The following is a 21,578-nucleotide window of genomic DNA, read 5'->3' as shown; positions in this document are numbered from 1 at the left end:
GCGCACACGACTCTCTCAGGGATGTCCCCTCACCAGCTCTTCGGTGGGCACAGGGCATGGGTCGCTCCTAGGGATACACGGAGAGGTCAAGCTGGAACAGACCTGGCTGCAGGGCTGTGCTGGCCTCAGCGGGACCAAGCAACTTGGGCAAGAGGGATGCAGGCTGGGAAACCAGCAGCACCCACGGGCTTGGGATGCTGCTACCCAGTGGCCTCGGTGGACCATTTCCTTTGCAGGTGCTGCAGGCAAAGTGCAGCTGGCCAGAGGTGCCTCCATCAGGATTTCGTACTCAGTAGCCACACTCCATCAGGTTTTCATACTCGATTTGGGTACCCGAAACCAGTGCCCAGAGCCTCTGTGAAGTCCTGCCACTGTGCAGGATGGTGAGGCTGCCCCGCTACTCCCGCACATGATGGAGCAAGAGGGTCTGGCCAGCAGCCCCAGGCCACCTCGCTTCCCCATCTGTTCAGCCGATCCCTCCAGTGGAGCATCCTCAAGGGCATCAGCAGCAGAGAGAGCAGAGGGGACGTGTCACAGCACCACTCCCCATCCCTGCCCCTGGCTTCCCAGGGCTGCAGAAGGGGCACAGTTCTCTGTGCATCACGGGCACAGGAAAACTGGAGCCTGGGCTAGGTCCACAGGGTCCTCCAGGCTAGTTCGTACTCCCACCGAAGGAATGAGCCCAGCTCCCCACCTTGCTCATCACTGCCACGAGACAGTGGGGAACAGGATCGTCTGGGGTGGCGCTGGGTCCGGGGGGTGCAGCACATCCCCAGGCACAAGTGCCCTATGGCTGCCGGTGACCAAACCCAGACCTCCAAGTAACCTCTGCAGCCTGCCAGCATTGAGCGTGCATGTCACAGGCATCTGTCCCCCTCCCAGCAGCTCTGGGCTGACAGCAGCCTTGCCCAGCCCTCACTGGGACAACATTCATGTCCCACGGAGGCCCAGGGCTGTGGACAGGGAGCTGGGTTTGTCCGTGACAGCAGCTCCTACCCATGCAGGGGCCCCGCCATCCTGCACCGGCTCTGGCCACAGCGAGCAGTGACAGTGTCCTGTCACTGAGTGCAGAGTCCGTCGCCTCCCTGTGCAGCAGGGACCTGCTGGGCTGGCCCGGCTCCTGCGCTGGACGTGCAACACAGGAGAAAAGTCCTGCTCATTAACAGCTCTGTGCTGATGAAGAGCCGCCTCTGAGGAACTGCCCCGACTCCAAACACCCCCGGTCCTGCCCCAGCCCCGCTGCCCTGTGCTGGTGGCAGGGGTGGCTCTGCAGCTGGGAACGCTGCCCCACCTCTCAGCAACCCCTTCCAGGGGGCTGAGGCAGACTGTGGGAGCACCGCTGCCCACAGCATCGGCATTCCCAATGCCAGCCTGTGTCCCTGCCAAGCAAAGCCTGCTGGCACATGGGGCCAGGTGGAACAGGAGCCCCAGGCACAACAGGGCAGCCAGGGCTGGGTGTGCGGGGAGGGGGCTGGAGGCTGCGACAGGGTCCGTCTGACCAGGGGGTGAGGGGGGATTTCTGCTCGGCAGGGGGATTTCTGCTGGGGGAGCTGGTGGGAAGGGCTGCTTGCTGCTGCAGCACTAGGTCTCAGGGAGGAATTACCTTCCAGCGGAGGTGGCAGAGATGCAGCGTCCATCCTTGTATCACACAGCATCTCCCACAGTGCTCAGCCGCTCTCAGGCACTGCCGGGACGCCTGGCCACTACTGCCTGCGTCCCGACCGTGCCCAAGTCCCTCCTTCCTCTGCACCTTGGCTTTCCCCACCACCAGCATCCCCCTATCCCTGTCCCGAGCGGGAGGGCAGCATCCCTCAGTCACCTCGCTGGGCTCCCAGGGCTGCCGGGGCAGGGGGCACGGGGCTGGCACAAGGCCCCGCAGGGCTGCCCGGAGCCGGGCGCTGCGCAGGGCGAGCGGGCGAGCGGGCGAGCGGGCGGTGGAGCCGGGTGATACAGTCTAGGTGGTGCTATTTCTCTATTTTTGCACTGGACGGGTTTGGGATTTTCCTCTCCCTATTCGCTGCCTTGGTCGTCTTCTTCTCTCTCATTTTTTTTTTTCTTTTCCTTTTCTAAAAATACTTGACAGCGATTGAAAGGTCCCTTTAATCGAGGCCACAGAGCCCTTATTAAGGGCACGGGTCGGGGTGCTGGGCCGTGCCCGGCATAACGGCTTCATTAAACCCTGCGAAAACTAATATTTATGGAATCAAATTTATGGAGGCCGAGGCCGAACTTGTGGCCTTTAATGTGTGTCGGGAGCTCAAATCCAGCCGGCTCCAGGGAGGAGGGGGTGGGGACAGGGAAGGAGACCCCAGCGGGACAGGATGGGACAATGAGTGGTGACACTCCCCAGAGCCGGCAGCAACCTGGGCCAGCGAGGCACCAGCGGCCCCACGCTGGAGTCTTGCGGGCTGGGGTCCCTGCGGTGGCCTGGGGGGCATTGGCAGAGCTCATTTTCCCCCTGATGTCTTCACTCTCCTGCTTTTATTTACCCCATCTGTGCTCCTGCATCCCCACCTTCCCTTGCTTTAGGAGCAGGGTGAGTGGAGCAGGGTCTGTCCCTGCAGCAGGTCTTTACCCCCAGCCCCTGCTGGGGTGCTCGCCCATCCCTTGGGCGCAGAGCTGCACGGCTCCCCGGGGACTCTGCAGCAGGACAGGGCTCTTGAGCAAAGCCCCTGCAGCATCTGTGGGACTGGCTCCCCTGAGCTGAGCACCCCAGGGAGAAGCAGAGACACAGCCTGGGTGCAGCTGGCAGCCAGGATGACCGGGGGGGTGCAGGTGCTGGTTTGCACCACCCGCTCTCCTATAGACCCCACCAGCCACTGGCACAGCGGGATGGGAATGTGCCTCCCCCCATGTGATGTCCCCTCAGCCCCAAAGGGGACAGGTGAGCCAAATGCCCTCACTGGGGTGATAAACCCTCCTCCTGCAGGTCCCAGATTGCACAGGGAAGCAGCACGAAGCCCGGACCCAGCAGGGAGCTGGGGGACTTGTCTTGGAACAGAGCAGCTCCCAGGCCGGGAGATGGAGCCTATATGGATGGAGCAGAGGTTGCACCAAGGGACAACCTGGTGACAGAAGACGCATGAGACAAAGCTGCTAAACTGCTGCCCTGGTCCTACCCAGCCACTAGCAGGACCCTCCCTGGGGGCAAGTGCCAGCAGCCAGACCCAAAGCTGCCAGGGTAAGATGCTGGCAGATGGGAGAAGGCAGAATACATAGCTACGGCTGTCGGCACAAGCTCCCCATCCCATGGCTTCCCCTTCCCACCACCCACCCTGCCCCACACGCTGCTCCCTCAGAGAGGAAATATAAAAAGCAAGCGGCTGCTCTCACCCTGGGACTGGCCGGCCACGGCCCAGCAAAGGCCCTTTCATTCCCCTTCCACAGACAGAGGGGCTGCTCCGGATGTTTTTGTTTCCCCCTTGCCGCCCGGGAGAGCAGGCAGTGTGACTGCAGCCGGCCCGGCCCTGGGGAGCAGGGCAGCTGGGGGCACGGGTCCCTGCCCCAGGAGAGCGGCGCTGCGGGCTGCAGCCTGCCTGCGGCAGTGCTGCCTGGCTCTCTGCCTGCTGTTTTAGGACCTGGCTTGGTCACAGGAGCCCCAAAGGAAGCATGGGGACACAAGGGCTAGAAAAGGAGAGCAGGGGTTAATGCACGGATGGATGGATGGATGGATGGATGGACGGATAGATGGGGTGTGGAGGGGCAGAGGTGGTGCTTTGTGTCCAGGGAGCATCTATATTTAGCAGGGCCAGTAGGAATAGGACAAGGGGTAATGGTTTTAAACTAAAAGAGGGTAGATTCAGACTGGATATAAGGAAGAAATCTTTTACGATGAGGGTGGTGAAACACTGGAACAGGTTGCCCAGAGAGGTGGTAGATGCCCCATCCTTGGGAACATTCAAGGCCAGGCTGGACAGGGCTCTGAGCAACCTGATCGAGTTGAAGATGCCCCTGCCAGTTGCAGGGGGGATGAACTAGATGGCCTTTATAGGCCCTTTCCATCCCAAAGCATTCTATGATCCTATGATAACTTGCTCCATGGCTGCTCCCAGGCCTGGGAGCTTTCAGTGTGTTAGCGGCTTGGTTGTCCCCTGCCCTTTGGAGGCCAGAGCACGGATTAACCCCATATCACCTGCCCACTAATCCTGGGGGAGCTGCCTGCGTACGGAGGGTGGCCCTCAGCACAGCCAGGCTGCCTTTGCCAACATGCTGCAAGGGCTTCGCCTGGCTCCAGGCACCAGCACATGGTGTGTCCCTGTCATGGGACAAGGAAAACGTGGGCTCCAGGCCCCCCAGCACGCTGTGCCCTCAGGATCTGGGGCTCCCCTCATGCACACACCCCCCCCACACACTGCTGCTCAGAGTGAGGCACAGCATGGCTGGGAGCTGCTGTCCTGCCCCATGGCAATGAGCTGCTGTCACCTCCTCACTGTCCAGAGCCACTGCAAGCCCCTGGGACAGAGGGACCAGCCTGAGGGGGACCCAGAAGCACCGGGGGCTGCACCCCTGCCTGGACACCGCAGGCCCAGGGGGGAGAGAGCAAGAGGAGAGGGATCTCACCCAGACACAACCCTTTATTGTGAACCCACATGAGAGCAGCCAAACCCCACGGCCCTGCTGGAGCCCTGGCTGTCCCACACCCACCAGGCAGCATCCGTCCCGCTCCCCCCGGGTCCAGCGCTGGCTCCATCATGGGGCAGCCTGGGCAAGCTCCGCACCAGGGAGGAGGCAGATAGAGGTTCCTGAGACAGCGTTGAAGAGAGGGGATGCCTCATCACCCCAGCTGGAGACACCTCGGGAGGGGACCATGCCCCAGGCCAGGGTCCACCAGGAGATGCAGGCGAGGAGGCAGAGGTGGCATGGGTGCTCTGCACTGCCTCTCTTGGATGCTGGGGGGAGCAGAGACCCTCGGGGTGGGTGGCAGCGACACTTCAGCTGAAAAGCCCCTTCGCCTTCTTCGGCTTGGCCTTGGCCGCAGGCAGCCGGGGCTTCTGAGCAGGGGAAGAGGCCAGCTGGAATCAAAGCAGAGGCAGCATCAGTCCCCCCTGAGGGTTCATGCAGCATGGATGCGCGTGTGCAAGCAGTGAGACCCCCCCACCTCTGTGGTGGTGTGCAAACCACACATATGTGTGCAACAGACTCACATGCTCCCCAGCCAGGGTGCATGGGGTAGGATGGGCTAGGAACTGAGCTGAGACCCCCAGCCCATCCTGGAGGGGTACAGGGCTGGGATGTGAGGAGGGAAGGGAGGTGCAGGCCCCATCCTGCCATTGGTACGGAGAAGCTGTTTCTAGAGCTGCACTCACCATGGTTCCCTCGCTGGAAGACGCTGTTTCATCCTCCTGGGATGGAGGTGGTGGAGAGGGGTGCTCTGCAGTTTCTGCAGCAGGCGCCGGGCCCTCAGTGTCCTCTGGTACCAGCAAAAAGAGATGCAATTCAGGACTGAGATGAGGGAGCACAGGGCATTGCCCAAACCCACACCAGGAATGGCACCTGGGTGGGGGAGCTCAGCCCGTGGGGGGAAAGCAAAGGGGGAGACTGTTGCATGTGGTGAGCTGCACCCAGGACCCCCTTTCCCCGGGATGGGGGCTCAGCCGCAGGGAGGCTGGGTGCTTCAGGCTCTCCCCATCCCACAGCCACGGAGCTCCTCACCTGAGCGCTGCCGTTTCCGAGCCTGCTTGGCCTCCTGCTGTGTCACCGCCGTGTAGAGCTGCTGCAGAGCAGAAGCGAACGCCTGCCCCTCTCCTGCACCGCAGATCTGGGGCAGGCTCTGCGGGAGAGAGCAGAGGCACCGTCACCCTGCCAGGAAACCACCTGCCAGGAGCCGGTTCCTGCCAGGACACCCTGCCATGGGGCCACAGCGGGGCAGAGGAGGGGCTGTGCACCCCTCCACCCAGCGGGCTCCATCTGCTTCACCCCAGGGACCACGTCACGGTTTGCAGGGCCAGCCAGCTCTGGCACTGGGCAGGACGTGGCTGCTCCCCAGCCATACACACATACACACACACACACACGCGCGTGCGTGTGTGCACACACCCGCACACCTGCTCCAGCCCACGGGCTGCCTTCCCATTCAGAGGCAGGCTGCGGAGGCTTGCGAGTCATTCATGAAACGCCGGAGATAAGATCGCACGGGAAGGGCTGCAGCTTCCCCAGTGGGAGCAGTGCAGGGACAGCAGCTGGCCGATAAGGACAGCGAGCCTTGGGCAGAGGCAGCTCGGCACGAGGTGGGGACGGGGAACCTCTGCTGCCTGCCACGACTGCCTCCAGCGATGTCTATGCGGGCAGCCCAAGCTATCTGCGGTGGCCTCATGGCAAGTGAGGGCGATGCGGTGATGAGACGAGGGATGCTCAGGTTTGCTCCCAGTTTGCCAGAGCAGCTCCCGCCTCCCTGCACACATTTTGTCTCCATCCAAGCTGGACACAGGGAAGCCCCCCCCCCACCTGCCTGCACCTCCTGCCAGGGCTGCGAGATGCCACCCTCGCCCTCTGGGCCATGCCGATGTGCATGGGGGACCTTGGCTGTCCCAATCTCAGGCTGGCAGGCTGGGCAAGCGCCACGCTCCACTGGGAACCTTACAGAGCTCACGGCCAGAAAACAAACACCTGCAGGGATGGGGAAATGCGTGCGTGCCCTGGAGGGGGTGGCTGTGTGGGGGTGCGTGGGGCACGGTGTGGGTGCGCGTGTGCAGGTGAGTGTGAATATGCATGTTCATGGGGGCCTGTGTGCGCAGCTGTGTGTAGATGAGTGTGGCTCTGGGTGCGCGTGGCTGGTTGTGTGGCTGCGTGTGTGCATGTGTCAAAGGTCTGCACACTAATCTCTGCTCCGCTCCACACCCAGACAGCAGGAGAACAAAGTGTAACAGATAAGGCAGGATCCTCTCTGGGCCAGGGGAGCGGGGAGGGAATGGGGACGCTCAGACCCACTCAAGGCCAGAGTCCAAAGCCTGGCCCTGGCTTCCCAGTGGCAGAAAGGGCAGGCTGAGCCCCCCTCGCTGCTCCCCGCTGGACAGGGAGGGAGGGCAGGGCTGATGCCAGGATGGGTTGGCTGGTGCCCAGAAAGGTGCCTTCCCCACGGGTCTCATCCCTCCTGCTGGAGCCGCGGGCATGAAAGGCCCCTTAGCTGTAGGACACACGTGCCACCGGGGTCTGCATTTTGGCCAGCTTCTGTGCAGGACCTCCTGTGTCCCTGCCCACTGCCACAGGAGGGAGCGATGCTCTGGTCCCAGCGCCCTGTCAGCGTCCCTGGGATTGCTTGCCACTAGGCAAACACACTTCCCAATACCTCCTTGCCTGGCCTCTGAGCCCTGAGCTACATTGGCCCATCACAAGGTCCCCGGGAGGAGGAGGGATGCTGAGCACCTCAGACACCCTGGGGATGCTCTTGCCCTGGATGTCTCAGCCCCACGGGGCCAGGGTTGCACCCGAGGTTGCAAAAGCAGCGTTCGAGGCCGGGAAGGCGACTGCACTTCAAAGGCAGGAGAGGGGCTGGCAATGGGTGGCCGACACAGTCCAGATCAAAGGCACAAGCTGGAGTCATAATTCAGAGAAAAGCAAACAGCAGCTCCCAGGAAAGCCAGGAACAGTGGTGGAGTGAGCAAAGTGTACTAGATAGCACTGCGTGGGTCAATGCCCCCGCAGGGCGGGAGAGTCCCCTGCAGAGCCACCTGGCCTTGGGTGCCACTACCCCGCTGCCCACCACCTCTCCCCACCACCAAGGGGTCCCCAAGGCAGTGGGGCAGGCTGTGCACCCAGGTGTAGGGTGCTGCCCACCCTGCTCCGCTCCAACCCAGCCTGGATGTGGGCTGCAGTGTGGGAAGGCAACCCAGGGCATGCCCCGAGCTGCGGGGCTGCCCAGGCTGCTCCTTTTCCCAGCATCCAAGTGAGGATACAGGCAGGGCAGCTGGTCTCTTGGTGCTCAGCCCCAGCTGCCCGGAGCCAGCACAGCGTCCCCATGGTGCCCTTGGAGACGGGGCAATGCTGTGGTGTGCCCACCGTGCTTGTAACCATCTGGTGTCCCCGAGACCTGCACACACGCACCCACTGGGGTGGCACCCTGGGAGAAGGGTGCCCCATACTGCCAGCCCCCCGGGGAGGGATGGGCACCTGGGGTGGCACAGGGGTCTGCAGGTGCAGGGCACCCGCTGCCCATGCCTCCGGGAAGGGCCCAGCTCCGGCAAGCCTGGGGTGGAATTTGGGAGTCACTGGCCACCCTCTGCCACTGCCCTTCCCGGCAGCTTGAGTCGGCAGGCTCGGAGCCATCGGGCTGCCAGAGCTGGCCTGCACCGGGATGGGAGGGTCACGCTTCACAGCCTCGGAGGGAAATGGGTTTATAACCAGAGCTGGAAGCCTTTCCCTGCAGAGCCGTGACTCAGCAGGGAGCGGAGCATGCTGTGCCAGCCACCGGCCACCTGATGGCCCCGGAGGCTGAGAGGGACAAGAAGGTGTCCCCAGAAGGGGCTGGATGGGGGACAAGCCCTGGGTACCAGTGACTTTCCCCTTCCTCCTTGCCCCACTGCCCCAGTACATCCCAAAGCTGAACTTGTCCCCACTGCAACATCAGCCCTGGCCTCCGGTGACTTGTTTTTCTCTGATTACCCATCTCTGGGATAAACATGATGCCAGGGGTCCGGGGAGCGGCACGAGCAGGGAGCTGGCACCCGGGGGAGTGCCGGCCGGGTTGCCCCACGTGGCTCGCCGGGTGTCGGGGAGCGATGCCCGGGGAGCTGGCACGGCTTGCCCTGCGTGTTATGACTACCTGGCCACAAGGCCAAGTGGGATGGCTCGGTATCAGGAGCGACTCAAGGCTGCGGGAGGCTCCACAGCACACCCTGAACTGCGATTAGCCCATCTGGGGGGGCTGCCCGGCGAAGGGGGGCAGGCGCCTGACCTCGCGCCAGGAGCAAGCTGTGCTCGCCGGCAGCCCCGCAGCTGTGGGGGCAGCTCATGGGGAGCTGGACTGCAGCCTCACTCGGTGCCCCCCATGCCGGAGGGCTCTGCTATGGGGCTGTACCCCAGCGTGGGGAGGTGGCAAGGCCAGTGGTGGTCAGGTTACAGCATCCATCTCCCAGGCATCTTGCCTTCACCCACCCCTGCCCAGACTCCCTTCTCAAGAGGCCATAAGAGATGGCGATTTGGATGTCCTCATGACAGCGTGAGCAGGAGGGGCACGTCACCCAGCCCGGCACCATGCCACCAATGCAGAAGCATCACCTTCCCCTGGCCCAGGCCCAGGGGGGGTTTGCAGGAAGGCTGGACTGTGCTGGGCCCCCGTGCCGGTGCCAAGCACCAGAGTCTAAATCGGTCGTGCTCAAAGCTGGGGACTGACCCTTTCATTATCACACCAGACGTTCGAAGTGGTTACCAACATTCTTCGCTACAAACCCCACATTCCTATTTTTTAATATATTTTTAACTGGAAAACAGAGCGAACGGGGCCTGTTTGGAAATTACAGCCTGGCTGCTGTGGCTTGTATGTCAGATCTGCCCACATTCCCGTGGCCAGCCTCAGCACATGCTCCACAGGGGCACACTTAATAATTCCTGCCGGGGCTGGGAGCCAAGGGGTGTGGGCCGGGGGGGGCATGGCTTCCCCGGGCTCCCTCCGACAACGGGCTCCGTGGAAGCGGCGTGGTGGAGCGGCGGTTCGGGAACGGCACAGCGGCTCTCCGGCGATGGGTACGGCCGCTGCCGTGCTGGCACGGGCGAAGCCTGGCGATGCTGTGGCAGCCGCGGTGGGCAGGGGAAGGGCTCCATGGCCAGGGCGTTCCCGTGCCTCGGGGCCAGGCTGCCCTCGGTGCTCTCCCCTGCCACGAGCTTTGTTCATGCTCCTGGGAACGGGGCTGGCGTGGCTTGCTGGATGCGCGCTGGGCATCTCTGCCCATGGTCGTGCCAACATCAATCAGGCTGGGGAGGGATCCATCCTGGGATCCAGGTAGATGAGCACCGATCTGTGCTAGCCGCTCACCCAGCCTCTACCAACAGCGCCGGACTAAGAGATCCCACCAAGATCTACCTGCAGGAGGACAGAGGTGAAGGGGTTTGAATTGCTCCCTCCTGGCTGGGGTCCAGGGCAGGCAAAGGGGCAGATCATGCCCCCGGGAGGGAGCAGGACAAACCAGCCTGGCCTCCCACCCTAGCTCCCTCTCTCTCAGGGCAGAGCTGCCCCAAAGCACCCCAAGCTGCTCCAAAGCACCCTGAGCTGCACCACACTGAACACCAACACCCTTTCCCAGCTCCTCCAGCCCTTGGCACTGCTTGCACACGCTCCCCCTGGCTTGCAGCAGTCCTTGGGGCACTGCGTACCCCAGCAGCAGACAAGCTAAGGGACCTGCCCTGTGCTGTCCCCATCACCCCCTACCATGCGCGGTCCTGGGGATGCACAGCAGCAGCAGCACAGCAGCTAGGAGAGCTGGCGGTGCTGCCAGCCCGCCCGTGGAGCAGGCAGGGGCAGGATGGCCAGGGCTTCCCAGGCAGGGAGCCAGGCTGAGCACACCTGGCAGGAAGCGCGGTGCCGGCAGGGGAAGGCAGCCGGAGAGCTGCCGAGAGGTGAAGGGGTCACCCCAGGGAAGAGCAGGCGGTGAGGCCGGGACGGCCGAGCATCCCAGCCCAACCCAACCCAGCCCAGCCCGGCACGGCACGGCACTCCTCCCAGCGTCGCTCCAGCCCTGCTGTGGACAATGTTTTCCTTTCCCACTGACTTTCGGGGCCTTTCCAGCGTGCAAATGTCAAGCGCATAAAGAGCGGCACTGTGAGCGGAAGATGGAGCGAGAATGCCTGCCCGCGTCCCTCCGTAAGTGCTGTCTCACACTTCATCAAGGCAGCCTTTGCAAGCGAGGCACCCGCTTAACAACCAGCAGTCTATGCTGGCCGGTGACCGCAGCAGCCCCACCGCTCAATACCCTTTTCTTTTCTCCTTGTGCTGTTTTCGCGGCTTGGGTTACAGCTTTTCTCACAGACACTGAGCGGAGAGGCGCGGTGGCAGCAGGGGCTCTGCATTGTGCCGCCTCTGCGCTGGGGTGGATGTGGGTCCCCCCTATGCGGGGATGCTGGGGGGGGGGTCCTGCCCCTGTCCTGTCCACCCTCTGCTGCTTCCAGCTCCCAGGGATAAATCCCAGGAAAAGGAGAGTCAGCGGCAGTGCAGAGGTAGAGCAGGAGGTTGTAGCATCTCCTCTGCAGCCACGTGAGGACCAGCCCACCAGGAGCAGCCGGGGGCTTGGCAGAGGGCTGGTGGGCGGCAAGGGGCTCCAGCCCCCAGTGGGCACAGCCCCTACCCCATCACACCTGGAGAGAGGCCATCCCACTGCGCTGCCCAGCAAACCCACGGGCATCCGCGCCCTCCCGCTGCCCAACTGCCAACAAACTCCCTGAAAAAGAGCAGGGTCCAGCAGACCAGCCCTTGCTACAGGCACCAGCCTCCCTGCCTGGGTGACCCTGCAAGAAGCTGGGCATGGCTGCCCAGGGGCTGGGGGCAGCTGTTGGTGGCACCCCCAGCTCCATCCTGACCATGGGCACTTGTCCTCCCATCCAGCAGCCTGTGGGGCAAGAGCAGGCGAGTGTCTGGGGCAGCTGGCATTGGATGCCAGTTTGGCAAGGAGGATGTCCTGAAGATCAGCAGGTCCCAGCATGCCAGGACTTGTGAGGACTTGCTGCTGGCTTCCAGGAAGGCAGAGCCACAGGCCGATGGCACCTATGGGCATCACCTCTGCCAACCTGGCCCACCACTGACATGGGGTGCCTTCTCCAGGGACCAGTGCAGGCAGGGGAGGGCCTGCACAAGCCCAGGCGCAGAAGACATGGAGACCTGGTGGCCAGGGTCCCTCCTGTCCCAGGGGGACAGCTCAGGGACCTCTCTTCTCTGTGAGGAAGCTGGGTGGCTCACACTGCCTTGTTATTGTAGGATGTCTCGGTGAATATGGACACATCACCCAGGCTTATTATTGTAGGGTTCCTCCACAAAGCGTGCCAGCTCATGCGGGTTTATTATTGTCTGTCCAGGAAAGCTGGACACATTGCGCTGGTTTGTTATTGTAGGGTTGCTCAGGAAGGCTGGCCAGCTCATCCCAGCTTGTTATTATTGCGTAGGGCTTGCGGGGGGCTGGCCGGGAAACTTCCTGCAAAGTGGGGTGACGGAAAGCGAGCCACACCTGGTGAATCACAAGGATGCTGTGTGGCGATAAGGAACAGCAAAGGGTGGGATCCAGCACCCCGGCTCCACCTGGTGAGGACAAGACGCTCATTCATGGGCACAAACACTCGTGGTTGCCCCGGGACCCGTGGGGCAGTGGGGCAGGCGGAGGCGGCAGGAGCGTGGGTCAGGGCTGGGGACTGGCAGAGCAGCCTGCAGACCCCTTGAGAAGTGAAATCTGGGGGTGATGGGGGGAGACCCACGGGGGTGCTGCACCCAGCGCATCCCTAAACGCGGCACACAAGGGATTAGCTGGGCTAACAGGGCCCAGAGCGGAAGCTGGGGCTGAGCCAGGTGGGATTAGGGGCTTTTGGGGGAATTTGGGCGCGTTCAGGACCGGGCTGAGCAGGAGGCAGCGGCCGCTCCACCCCGGCGGCTTTGCAGTTCCTCCCAAGCGTGGGTGCAGCCGGAGGGGCAGCCCCTGGGGACCCTGCCCCATCGTCACCCAAAACTGCAGCAGGAAGTGTTGCTGCGTGGGGCAGGGGGGCAGCAGGGCTCGCCCCCGGGCTGGCTCAGGCGGCTCCCCAGGCACAGGGCCCTGGCAGGGCTGGGTCCGACATGCCCCGGTGGCCCTGGCACTACTGCCAGCACAGCCACTGAGTCACCGTCACTTCCTCTTGCTCTGCGACTGTCCGTGTTTCCTGGCCCCGGCAGCCTGCCCGTGTCCCTGTAGGCAGTGCCCAGGTGTCCCCCAGGCAGTGCCAGCTGCCCAGGTGTCCCTCAGGCAGCGCCCAGCTGTGCCGGGTGCCCAGGTGTCCCCCAGGCAGTGCCGGGTGCCCAGGTGTCCCGCGGGCAGTGCCCAGCTGTGCCGGGTTCCCAGGTGTCCCGCAGGCAGTGCCCAGCTGTGCTGGGTGCCCAGGTGTCCCCCAGGCAGTGCCGGGTGCCCAGGTGTCCCGTGGGCAGTGCCCAGCTGTGCCGGGTTCCCAGGTGTCCCGCAGGCAGTGCCCAGCTGTGCTGGGTGCCCAGGTGTCCCCCAGGCAGTGCCGGGTGCCCAGGTGTCCCGCAGGCAGTGCCCAGCTGTGCCGGGTGCCCAGGTGTCCCCCAGGCAGTGCCGGGTGCCCAGGTGTCCCGCAGGCAGTGCCCAGCTGCTCAGCACAGATGTTGGTCCCCAGCCAGGCAACAAGATTGAGTGTCAGGCGAGCTCTCCGTGCACAGCAGCGGCGGGGCGGCAGGAGGCCAGGCTGCCCTGCGAGCACACAGCCCCTTCATTCATGGCAAAAAATAGCCCCCCGGGGTGTGGTCCAGCCTGGAAAAGCCCCCTCCAGCCCCGGCCAGCCCATGTTTATTCAGTACGGGGGGGGGGACGCATTGCCCTCCCCCTGCCCGCCGGCCCTGCGCACCATCTCCCTGCCAGAGCGGCTCTTGGACGCGGTTCCCTGGGTCCCCCCTGGCCAAAACACACAGGCTGGGGCGGGGGGGATGGCAAACCCCTAAAAAGCACTGGGTTTCTCTCCGGGAGGAGCAGCCCCCGGTGATGTCATGAGAGCTTGCGAGCGGCCACATGAAAGGGACATGCTGCCCAGGAAATCCACAGGTCCATGCTCTGCCAGACAAGCCAGCGATTCTTCAGTGGGCCAGGAAGGAAACCTCGGGGAGCCCGAGCCAAGCCTGCCCTTGCCCCAGGGACAGAGCCTACTCCCAGCCCCACAGCCCCCCAGGGTCCCCAGCCTTGCTCTGCAGTCCCCCTGTATCCCTTTCTCAACATCTACAGTTCACATCAGCTCAATCCCTGCCCCCAAATTGGTACCCCTGTGTACCAATCCCTGCCCTGCAGTCCCCAGGGCACCAAGCCTCACCCCATAGTCTTCCAGCATCCTAATCCCTGCTCTGCAGCCTCCAGAGTCCGGACCCCTGCCCCACAGACCCCAGACCCTCTCTCTCCGCTGGCCTGGGGGGCAGCACCCCCATTTCCATGGTGATCCATCAGGCTGGGAGCGGCAGGTGATTTAGGGCCAGGCGGTGCTGCCACCAGACAACGGGGATGCAGCAGGGCAGGGGATTCTCTTTCGTGAGGGATTACGCTGGGGACAGCTGGGAACACACAGACACAGCCCCCCCGGCCCCCTCCCCAAGAACCAGCCGCGATCTCGCCCCGCTCCGGCGGGCACTGGAGACACGGGCTCTGAAACCGAATCCGCTGCCCAGGGCCTCCCCTCCCCATTTCCCACAGGCGCAGGACGCAGTGGCTGGAGCGATGGGGAGGCTCTGCCTTCCTCCTCCTCCCCACGCAGGAGACACCCCTGGGCTCCCATTCAAGCCCAGAGCCCCAGCTCTGCCCCCCACTCTGCCCTACATGTCCCATCCCCACCACGGATCCCACATCGCATGGGAACCGGGGATGGAGCTGCCTCCCCTGCCCCATCACTGGCTGCAGCCCAGAAGGAGCCGAGTGGCAAGTGAAGATCAGGGTGGTTTTGACTTCACACCCCCAGTGCCTCCCGTGCACCATTTTAGGAGGCTGCAAGCATCCAGCCCGTCCACCTGTAACTTGCCCACGGAGACACTCTCCTGCTCCACTTGCTCCGTCTCCCTCCACACAGGCGCAGGGTGACAAGACCTCTCCACACCCCCAAAGGTGCCTGGGGGCCAGCGCATACCCCAGGCTGGTGCCACGGCACATGGGGCCACCGGCTGGGACAACCTCTGTGGAGCAATGGGCACGGGTGTCTTCACAGCACAGTGCTGGGGCGGAGGGCGCTTTGGGGCCAGCTGAGCAGTGACAAAGGACCCTGTGACTGAGACCCCGCTGCCCTCAGGAGACAGAGGCTCCTTGCAAAAGGGCTGGCTCCGAGCAGACCACAGCCTGGGACATCTAGGATGTGGGGCATCTCCATCCTGCTGGTACCCAAATCCATCCATGACAGCACTGGGCTCATGGAGGGGACAGGGCCAGCGGAGAGGAGACGGGAGCCCCCAGGGCCAGCGCAAGGCTCGCAGGACTGTTCCCTCTCCCCAGTGGGACCGGGGTGGGATGTTTGCTCCTGCTGTCCCTGTCCCAGCGAAGAGAGGGGACTCAGTCGCTGGGACTGTCAATCAGGCACCTTTCACCAGAGCTAAAAATGCACTCTCAGAAGGAAAACAAAATAAAAACACAAAACAAAACAGAAAGGTGAAAAATTCCTTGACATTTCTCTCCTGCGAGTCCCCAGGGCCAGCAGAGAGACGAGAGCCCCCGGAGTTTGTCAAGCAAACACTTTCACACCCTCGGCCGCGCTCGGCACGCTGCCGCTGGAATGCCAAATATATATTTAAGCCCTGCTCATCAAAGGAGTCTGTTCGGAGTCGGTCTCGGGCAACGTGCATGTGGGTTTGGCCCGGAGAGAAAACCAGAGACGCTGAGAACATTTCTTGGGGATGGGAGACAGCTCGCACACACACACACACACACACACACACATACACACGCGTGCGATAAATGACAACCTTCAAGGTCGTGTGGCTGTAAGGTCGCGGGCTGGGCACGAGATACCTGCCCGCTGCGGCAGTCACCCTTATCAGCTCCTGTCGCACCACGGGGTGGGGATGTTTAGGCTGGAGGGAGGCCAGCAGCCATTCTGCATTCCAGCGCACTATAAACTTTGTCAAAGCTGAATGAGCTCAGCCAACAAAGCTGGGGTCCAGGGAGACGAGCGGGAAATGACACTCCGGGAGAGGACAAGCTCAGAGGGACACGGAGGGCTGGCCAGGGCTGATGCACCCCGCGAGGAGGGGATGAGTATCCTCAGCCCAGGCACAGCACCGTGCAACAGGGAGGCGCAGATACAGTGCTCGTGCAAGTCCAGGGTGCCACGGCATCCCTGGCCGCTGCATGGATCCTGCCCTGCCTCCCCCTGGCACTAGGTGCCCCAGGCGGCCAGCCCCAGCCCTCCCGCAGGGCACCGCTGCTCATCTGCTGCCAAACCACCCCCGGCCCCTTGCTTGGAGGAGCCGAGGGCAGGGGGATGCTGGCTGCATCTGCACCGTGCTGCCCCACAGCTCCTCCTCCCAGCCACGGCTTTGGTGGATGAGCTGTCTGAGCACGGCAAGGAGCACTTCGGGAGGGAGGCTGCAGGCAGGAAAGGGGAGAGCCCTTCTGCATGGACCACTCCGGTTCCTCAGCTCCCTCCCTTGGGAGCATCCCCTTGGTTTGCTGCAGACGGCCCAGGGACCTATGCCCATCTCATGGACCACCTCAGAGCTGGAGAGATGGGGGAGTCTCTGCTTTCCTCCTTTTCTATACGGAGTTTGCTCCCAGCCATGGCAGTGCCATGGTGTTTGCAAAGCCCTGGTGCTGCCTGCAGACCTGAGATGCTCCTGCCCCATCTCTGGAGACAGGTCTGGGAGCTGCCATGCGCAGGACAGAGGGCAGGGCAGGAGCTCCATCTCCAGAGATGATGGGCCAGGCTTTCCCCTCTCTGTCATTGTTCCAGCCAGGAGCAAAGAGGTCTTAGCCTAAATCTTGTGTCTAATCCCAGCTGACAGAGCTGCAGGTCGGGGTCTGGCCAGGGGCTGGAGCTGGCCGGGGCAGGAGAGATCATTGCCACAAGCAAACAGAGCATGCCGGCGCTGTGAAATCAGGCATTACGCGCCTGTCGCCCGTGGCAGGACCAGCCCGTCAGGCTGCTGGGGAGCTGCTCTGGTTACGGCAGGGGTAATCCCGGCACCGGTGGGGCCTGACCCTGTACAGTCGTGCCCCCAACCCGGGTTCATCTCCAGGTGAGGGGAGGGATTGCTGAGCTGCGAGTTGGGTTTCAGGCACCTGCTGCTAATAAAACACTCTGTCAGGGCACCTTCTCCCTCTCAGCCCTTGGAGAGAAGGATGGGGTCCCTGTGGTGCTGCCTGGGGGGGGCACAGAGGGCTGGGGGAGCCGGGAGCCATGGCCCTGACCCTGCCCCACGCTGTGCCCATCCGCCCGGGTGAGCAGACCTCCCCTTGCCGCTGCAGCCTTGTCCATCTCTGCCCTGCCAGGCTCGGCCGCTGCAGCCCAAGTCGCTGCTCATTTTCAAGGGCAGGGATCCCAGCCTGTGCTGGGAGCGTGATCCTCCGAGCTCTACTGCTCCTCTGCGGGCAATGAGGAGCAGAGACCTCCCCCGGCTCCAGCGACCGCTGCTTTTTCCAGCCCCCTGCCCACTCATCACACTGCTCTCTCCGTTTGGGCTTGCCTTGCTCTGAAGGGTTCACCCACCCCTTGCCATCTCCAGACAGCAAAACCATGCCCTTTGGCTAAATACAGGGTTTTTTAAAAGCCTCACCATTTTCATCCCTATTTTTCTAGGCGTTTTCTTCCATGCAGCACTGGAAAACAAGGTACCCAGGGCGCTGGCTTGCAGCTCCCCTGTGCTCACGTCAAACCTCATCTGTCTGCAGTCACTCTCTCCTGGACCACCACCTTCCAGTGTAAAAAATGGTTTATCTTTAACCTTATCCATAATAACATGCTCCAATATATTGTCTCCTATACGGTGCCAGGCTAGAAAATCCTCCTCTGTAACTTAAACCCCTGCCATCCCCATGGCCCTGCTCTTTGCCAGCCTTAAAGACATCAGAGGGCTTGGCAAGCTGGACCGTGCTGACTCCTGCCCCTGCTCCCCCTTGCCAGACCCCAGCTTTCGGTGGGACTGCTGGCTGGGGGGCCAATTTCCAGAGCTGCTGGGGCACTCTGCAGGATGATCTTCTCCCTCCCTAGCCAGGTCTTTCTGCAGCCTCGGGGGAAATGGGGGACCTCTACAGCCTCCCCTGCACTGCCGCCAGCTGCTGTTGTCTCAAAACATGAGCCTGTCACTGGCACACACAACAGTGACATTTGGGGAGCTGTTTCTTTGCACCCCAACAATCCCATCTCCTCCAGAAGTCCCAAGACAGGGCGAGCAGGGTCCCCCCAAATCCTCTGCCTCCAGGAGATGAGGCTGGGAGAGAACCTCTCCGAACACCTGGAAACTCAAAAGGCAGCTCTTAAAGCAGACACCAGAGCCAAGGCAAGGACTGGGCTGCTTCTCGCCCTGCCCAGGCTGGCTCCTGGAGCTGGTACCCGCAGCCCACTGCCTCCTACCAGGCTGCACATCTGCAGCCTCCACCCGCGCAGGAGAGCAGGAATCAATTACAGGGCTGGCAAAGGCAGGGCTGCTCCGGGGCTGGCGAGCGGCACCAGCTCCAGCGGCCGCAAAGCACGTGGCGCGGCACCGGAGGCAGCCCGCCGGCCGGCCCCGCGCCTGGGCTGAGCACAGATGTGCCACTGGCTCATGGGGAAGAGGCAGGGGAACCACTTGAAAGCCATGGTATGAAAGTGCTGGTAAACCAGGGCCACTCCTCTGCTCCTCTGGCTCCGCGCGCTATTTATAGTGCTCTGGGTGCCCACCCCAGGGGAGTTCAACCCCTGGGGTGCAGACTTCTGCCAAGCCAGCTCTCTTCTCTGCCATGCAGCTCTCTGGACTCCCAGCAAGGTCTGCAAAAGGTCCTGGACCCACCTGATAGCTAAGATGCTCTAGGGTGGGCTGTCCCAGCTGGGTCTAGGACCCAGCCAGCCACAGGGGCTCACAGCACGGCCACGTCAGCCTGCACTGGAGGGGCCAGCCTGCACGCAGCACCCTCGGACAACCAGCATGTACAGCAGGAATGTACAAGCCCCGCCACACCGGTCTGGAGACAAGGAAATACCCAGCCAAACCATGGTCCCTCCTTGGAGCCCCACCGCCAGTAACCCCCGGTGGCTGTGGCTGGGCTGTGGGGAGATGACCCTGCTCTCTCCAGCTGCAAAGGGAGGGCTGGGTGGAAAGGCTGTGGGGATGCTCCTGGTTTCCTTATTGCATGGGAAGGTGTCAGGCTTCAGCCCTGTGTCCCAGCACCCAGCACCTCCTGGGCATTTGTCGGGACCTCTTGAGTCACCGCAGGTAGAGGAGAGCTGAGTTTGCACTGGTGAAACGTGATTCTGCCAACCTGGAGGGCTTCGGGGAAGGTGGGCAGCGAGGAAGAGCAGCAGTGCCATGCCCTCAGCATCTCCCAAGGCGCTAGCCCCGTATCCTCTCCTCCTGCCAAGCAGCACGTTACAGGCATGGCTCTGCGCCCAACACTGGCTCTGCCAGCTGCAGCATGGCAAGAGCAAGCTGTGGGGAGGGAAGCCGGCATCCCCCATGATGTGGCTGGGGGGTCACAGCCATCAGCGACCACAGGGCAGGGGACAAGGCAGACCCCTCCGATGGTCTCTGCAGCACAGACACCCACCTCTTGCAGCCCTGTGGGGCAGGACAACCACTGCAGTGGTGGTGGCAGCTGGGGGATGAGCCAGGCAAACACCAGGTCACACCGTGACAACCGAGAACCCGGGTGCCTGGGCTGTAGCCCCATGCCTCCTCACCCCCCCAAGCAGAGGTTCGGGGGCTTCTGGCATCTCCCGAGGGCTGCAGGGTGAGGATGCTGCCCGCACAACCCAGAGCAGTGGTGACCCCTGGGGCGGGGGGGTAGGACCGCGCCGATCGGGAGCAGGTGGCTGCTGCTGGCGCTCCCCCAGCCAGCGGCTGAGGAGGAACTAAATTTATTCCACCAATATGTGGGCAGCGGGAGGGGACCGGGGGGCTCCTCCAGCCCATCTGCCCCATGCACGGCGCACGTCCCGCCGCCCTCCTCGGCGCTGGCGTGGCCAACCCTGCCTCGACACCAGTGACGGGAACAGAGCCCTTCTGGACCGTCTCTTTGGCACCCGCGTGTCCTGATGACTGGCCCCGAGCGGACCCAAGTCCTTCCTCCCTCGACCACAGAGGGGAAAGTTTCCAAATTAAAAACCTAAAACTGGCAACAAGGTGCCCATGGCAGGAACCTTTTAAACTGGCCATTAAAGTTTATAAGTTAGACGGGCACCAGGAGCAAGTGGTGGAGCTGCAGGAAAACAGCCGCCCCTCCTTGAGCAGCCTAACCACGGCTGTCCCCAAAGCCGCAGGGCTGACGTCACGGCATGACTTCACCTCCATCACCCACCGCCTGGTCGGCCCCAGCTCCGTGTTTACCCCTGCCCGTCCCCGCTGCTGTCCCTCACAGCCCGCTTTTCCCTTTGAGGTCAGTCGGCAGCCCCGGGGCCTGGCGAGGAAGAGGAAAAGAGCAGAGAGAAGGAAACCAAACCTCAGCGCCCACAAGGCGGGCTGCAAAACACGGAGCCCCAGCAGCCACGCTGCGGGGATGGCGGGCTCTGTCCCAGCCCTCCCGCCTCTCCCAGGCTGTGTCCACCCTTTCTGCCCCCAAGCTTCTGTCCCTGGGATGGGAGACCAGGAAAACTCCGGTGGCCAGGGCTGTGTCTGCTGTTATTCTCCTGTTTTCCAAAAGGCAACACCCTCTATGCCCTCGGCAAGATGGGCTGGGGCAGGGTATTGGGCCCAACCTGGTGTCCCGTCCTGCCCCAGGATGCTGGGATGCACCATGGGTACCTGAGAGAACCCAGCCTCTGTCCCAAGGTGTGAGATGCGATGGGGTGGGTGAGATGCATAGCCGGTCCCCAAGGCCAGCTGTGAACATGTGGACAGCCCCGGGGTGAAGCACAGCACGGGGTTTCAGCTAGAAGAGCTTTGCGAGTAGCAGAAACAGAAGCCTCGGGTGCCTGGGCGCAGACCGGGGCAGCCCCATTCCCCTCTCCCCTGCCAGCGCAGGGGCACTTCAGCTCTAGACCTCTCAAAGAGGAGCCACCAGCCTCAGTGAGGTGTTGCAGGTGTGTGTGGAATGTGGGTTTGCTTTGCACAGCGGGGTGGGAGGGCGGACAGGGAGGGATAAAACCCCATGGATAGTGATACTGGAAGAGCCCTGGATGAAACGCCGCGGTTGTTTTTGGAGTGGCTGTGCACGGGGGCCAGTGCTGAGCCCTCCGAGCCCTGTGCAAAGCCAGCGCTGCACGCTGGAACCGGCCTGAACGATGCACTCAGCTCAGAGACGCATGTTGCCAGAACATGGGTGAGAGCCACAAAAGCCACACGGGTTCAGGAGGGGCAAGGCTGGGGGCTGTGCGGCCGCAGAGCTGCCTGCAGCAAGCCCAGGGCACCGGTCAGAACAGGCTGGGGAAGCCACCATCCCCATCGGCTGCTGTTCGGAGCCTCACGGGGCATATTTTGCCCGCCGTCACCTCCCGGAGAGGTCTGTGGGTTGCATTTATAGAGTCGGCCACAGACCCTGGTCCTTGTCCTCTGGACCGCACAGCGCTGCCCCTGCATCCGGAGCATCTCCGGGAGCGGGGAGCCACGCCGACCCCCTCTGCGCTCTGGTGAGTCGGTGCACACACGCGAGCCACTCGCACGCCTCTCCGCGAGCATCGATCGATGGGGAAGAGCGTACACACACACACAAACAGGGCAGCCTCTGCAAACAACTGCTCGTTAAGTTAAAATTAAACTCTGCACAAATATTGACCTTTGGAGGGGACACAAACTCTGCCGATAT

The 21,578-nt window shown here is 62.9% G+C and overlaps 1 protein-coding gene across 6 annotated transcripts in view; it reads right to left on the bottom strand.

The window, feature by feature from the left end:
- Positions 1-4,794: 4,794 nt before the first annotated feature.
- Positions 4,795-21,578, bottom strand: part of NHEJ1 (non-homologous end joining factor 1) — a 46,268-nt gene continuing 29,484 nt past the window's right edge. For all 6 annotated transcript variants that reach the window (XM_087731564.1, XM_087731559.1, XM_087731561.1 and 3 more), the window contains exons 6-8: positions 5,653-5,770; positions 5,307-5,410; positions 4,795-5,012 (exon numbers count right to left, since the gene is read on the bottom strand). In XM_087731564.1, the coding sequence (XP_087587690.1) occupies positions 4,932-5,012; positions 5,307-5,410; positions 5,653-5,770 (303 nt within the window). In that variant the 3' untranslated portion in view covers positions 4,795-4,931. The remainder of the gene's footprint in view (positions 5,013-5,306; positions 5,411-5,652; positions 5,771-21,578) is intronic.

This window comes from Nipponia nippon, unplaced genomic scaffold (genome assembly GCF_047370975.1).
Source record: "Nipponia nippon isolate SJK-2023a ecotype South Korea unplaced genomic scaffold, ASM4737097v1 scaffold_5, whole genome shotgun sequence".
NCBI lineage: Eukaryota > Metazoa > Chordata > Aves > Pelecaniformes > Threskiornithidae > Nipponia > Nipponia nippon.
This window is presented reverse-complemented; position numbering and strand designations above follow the sequence as displayed.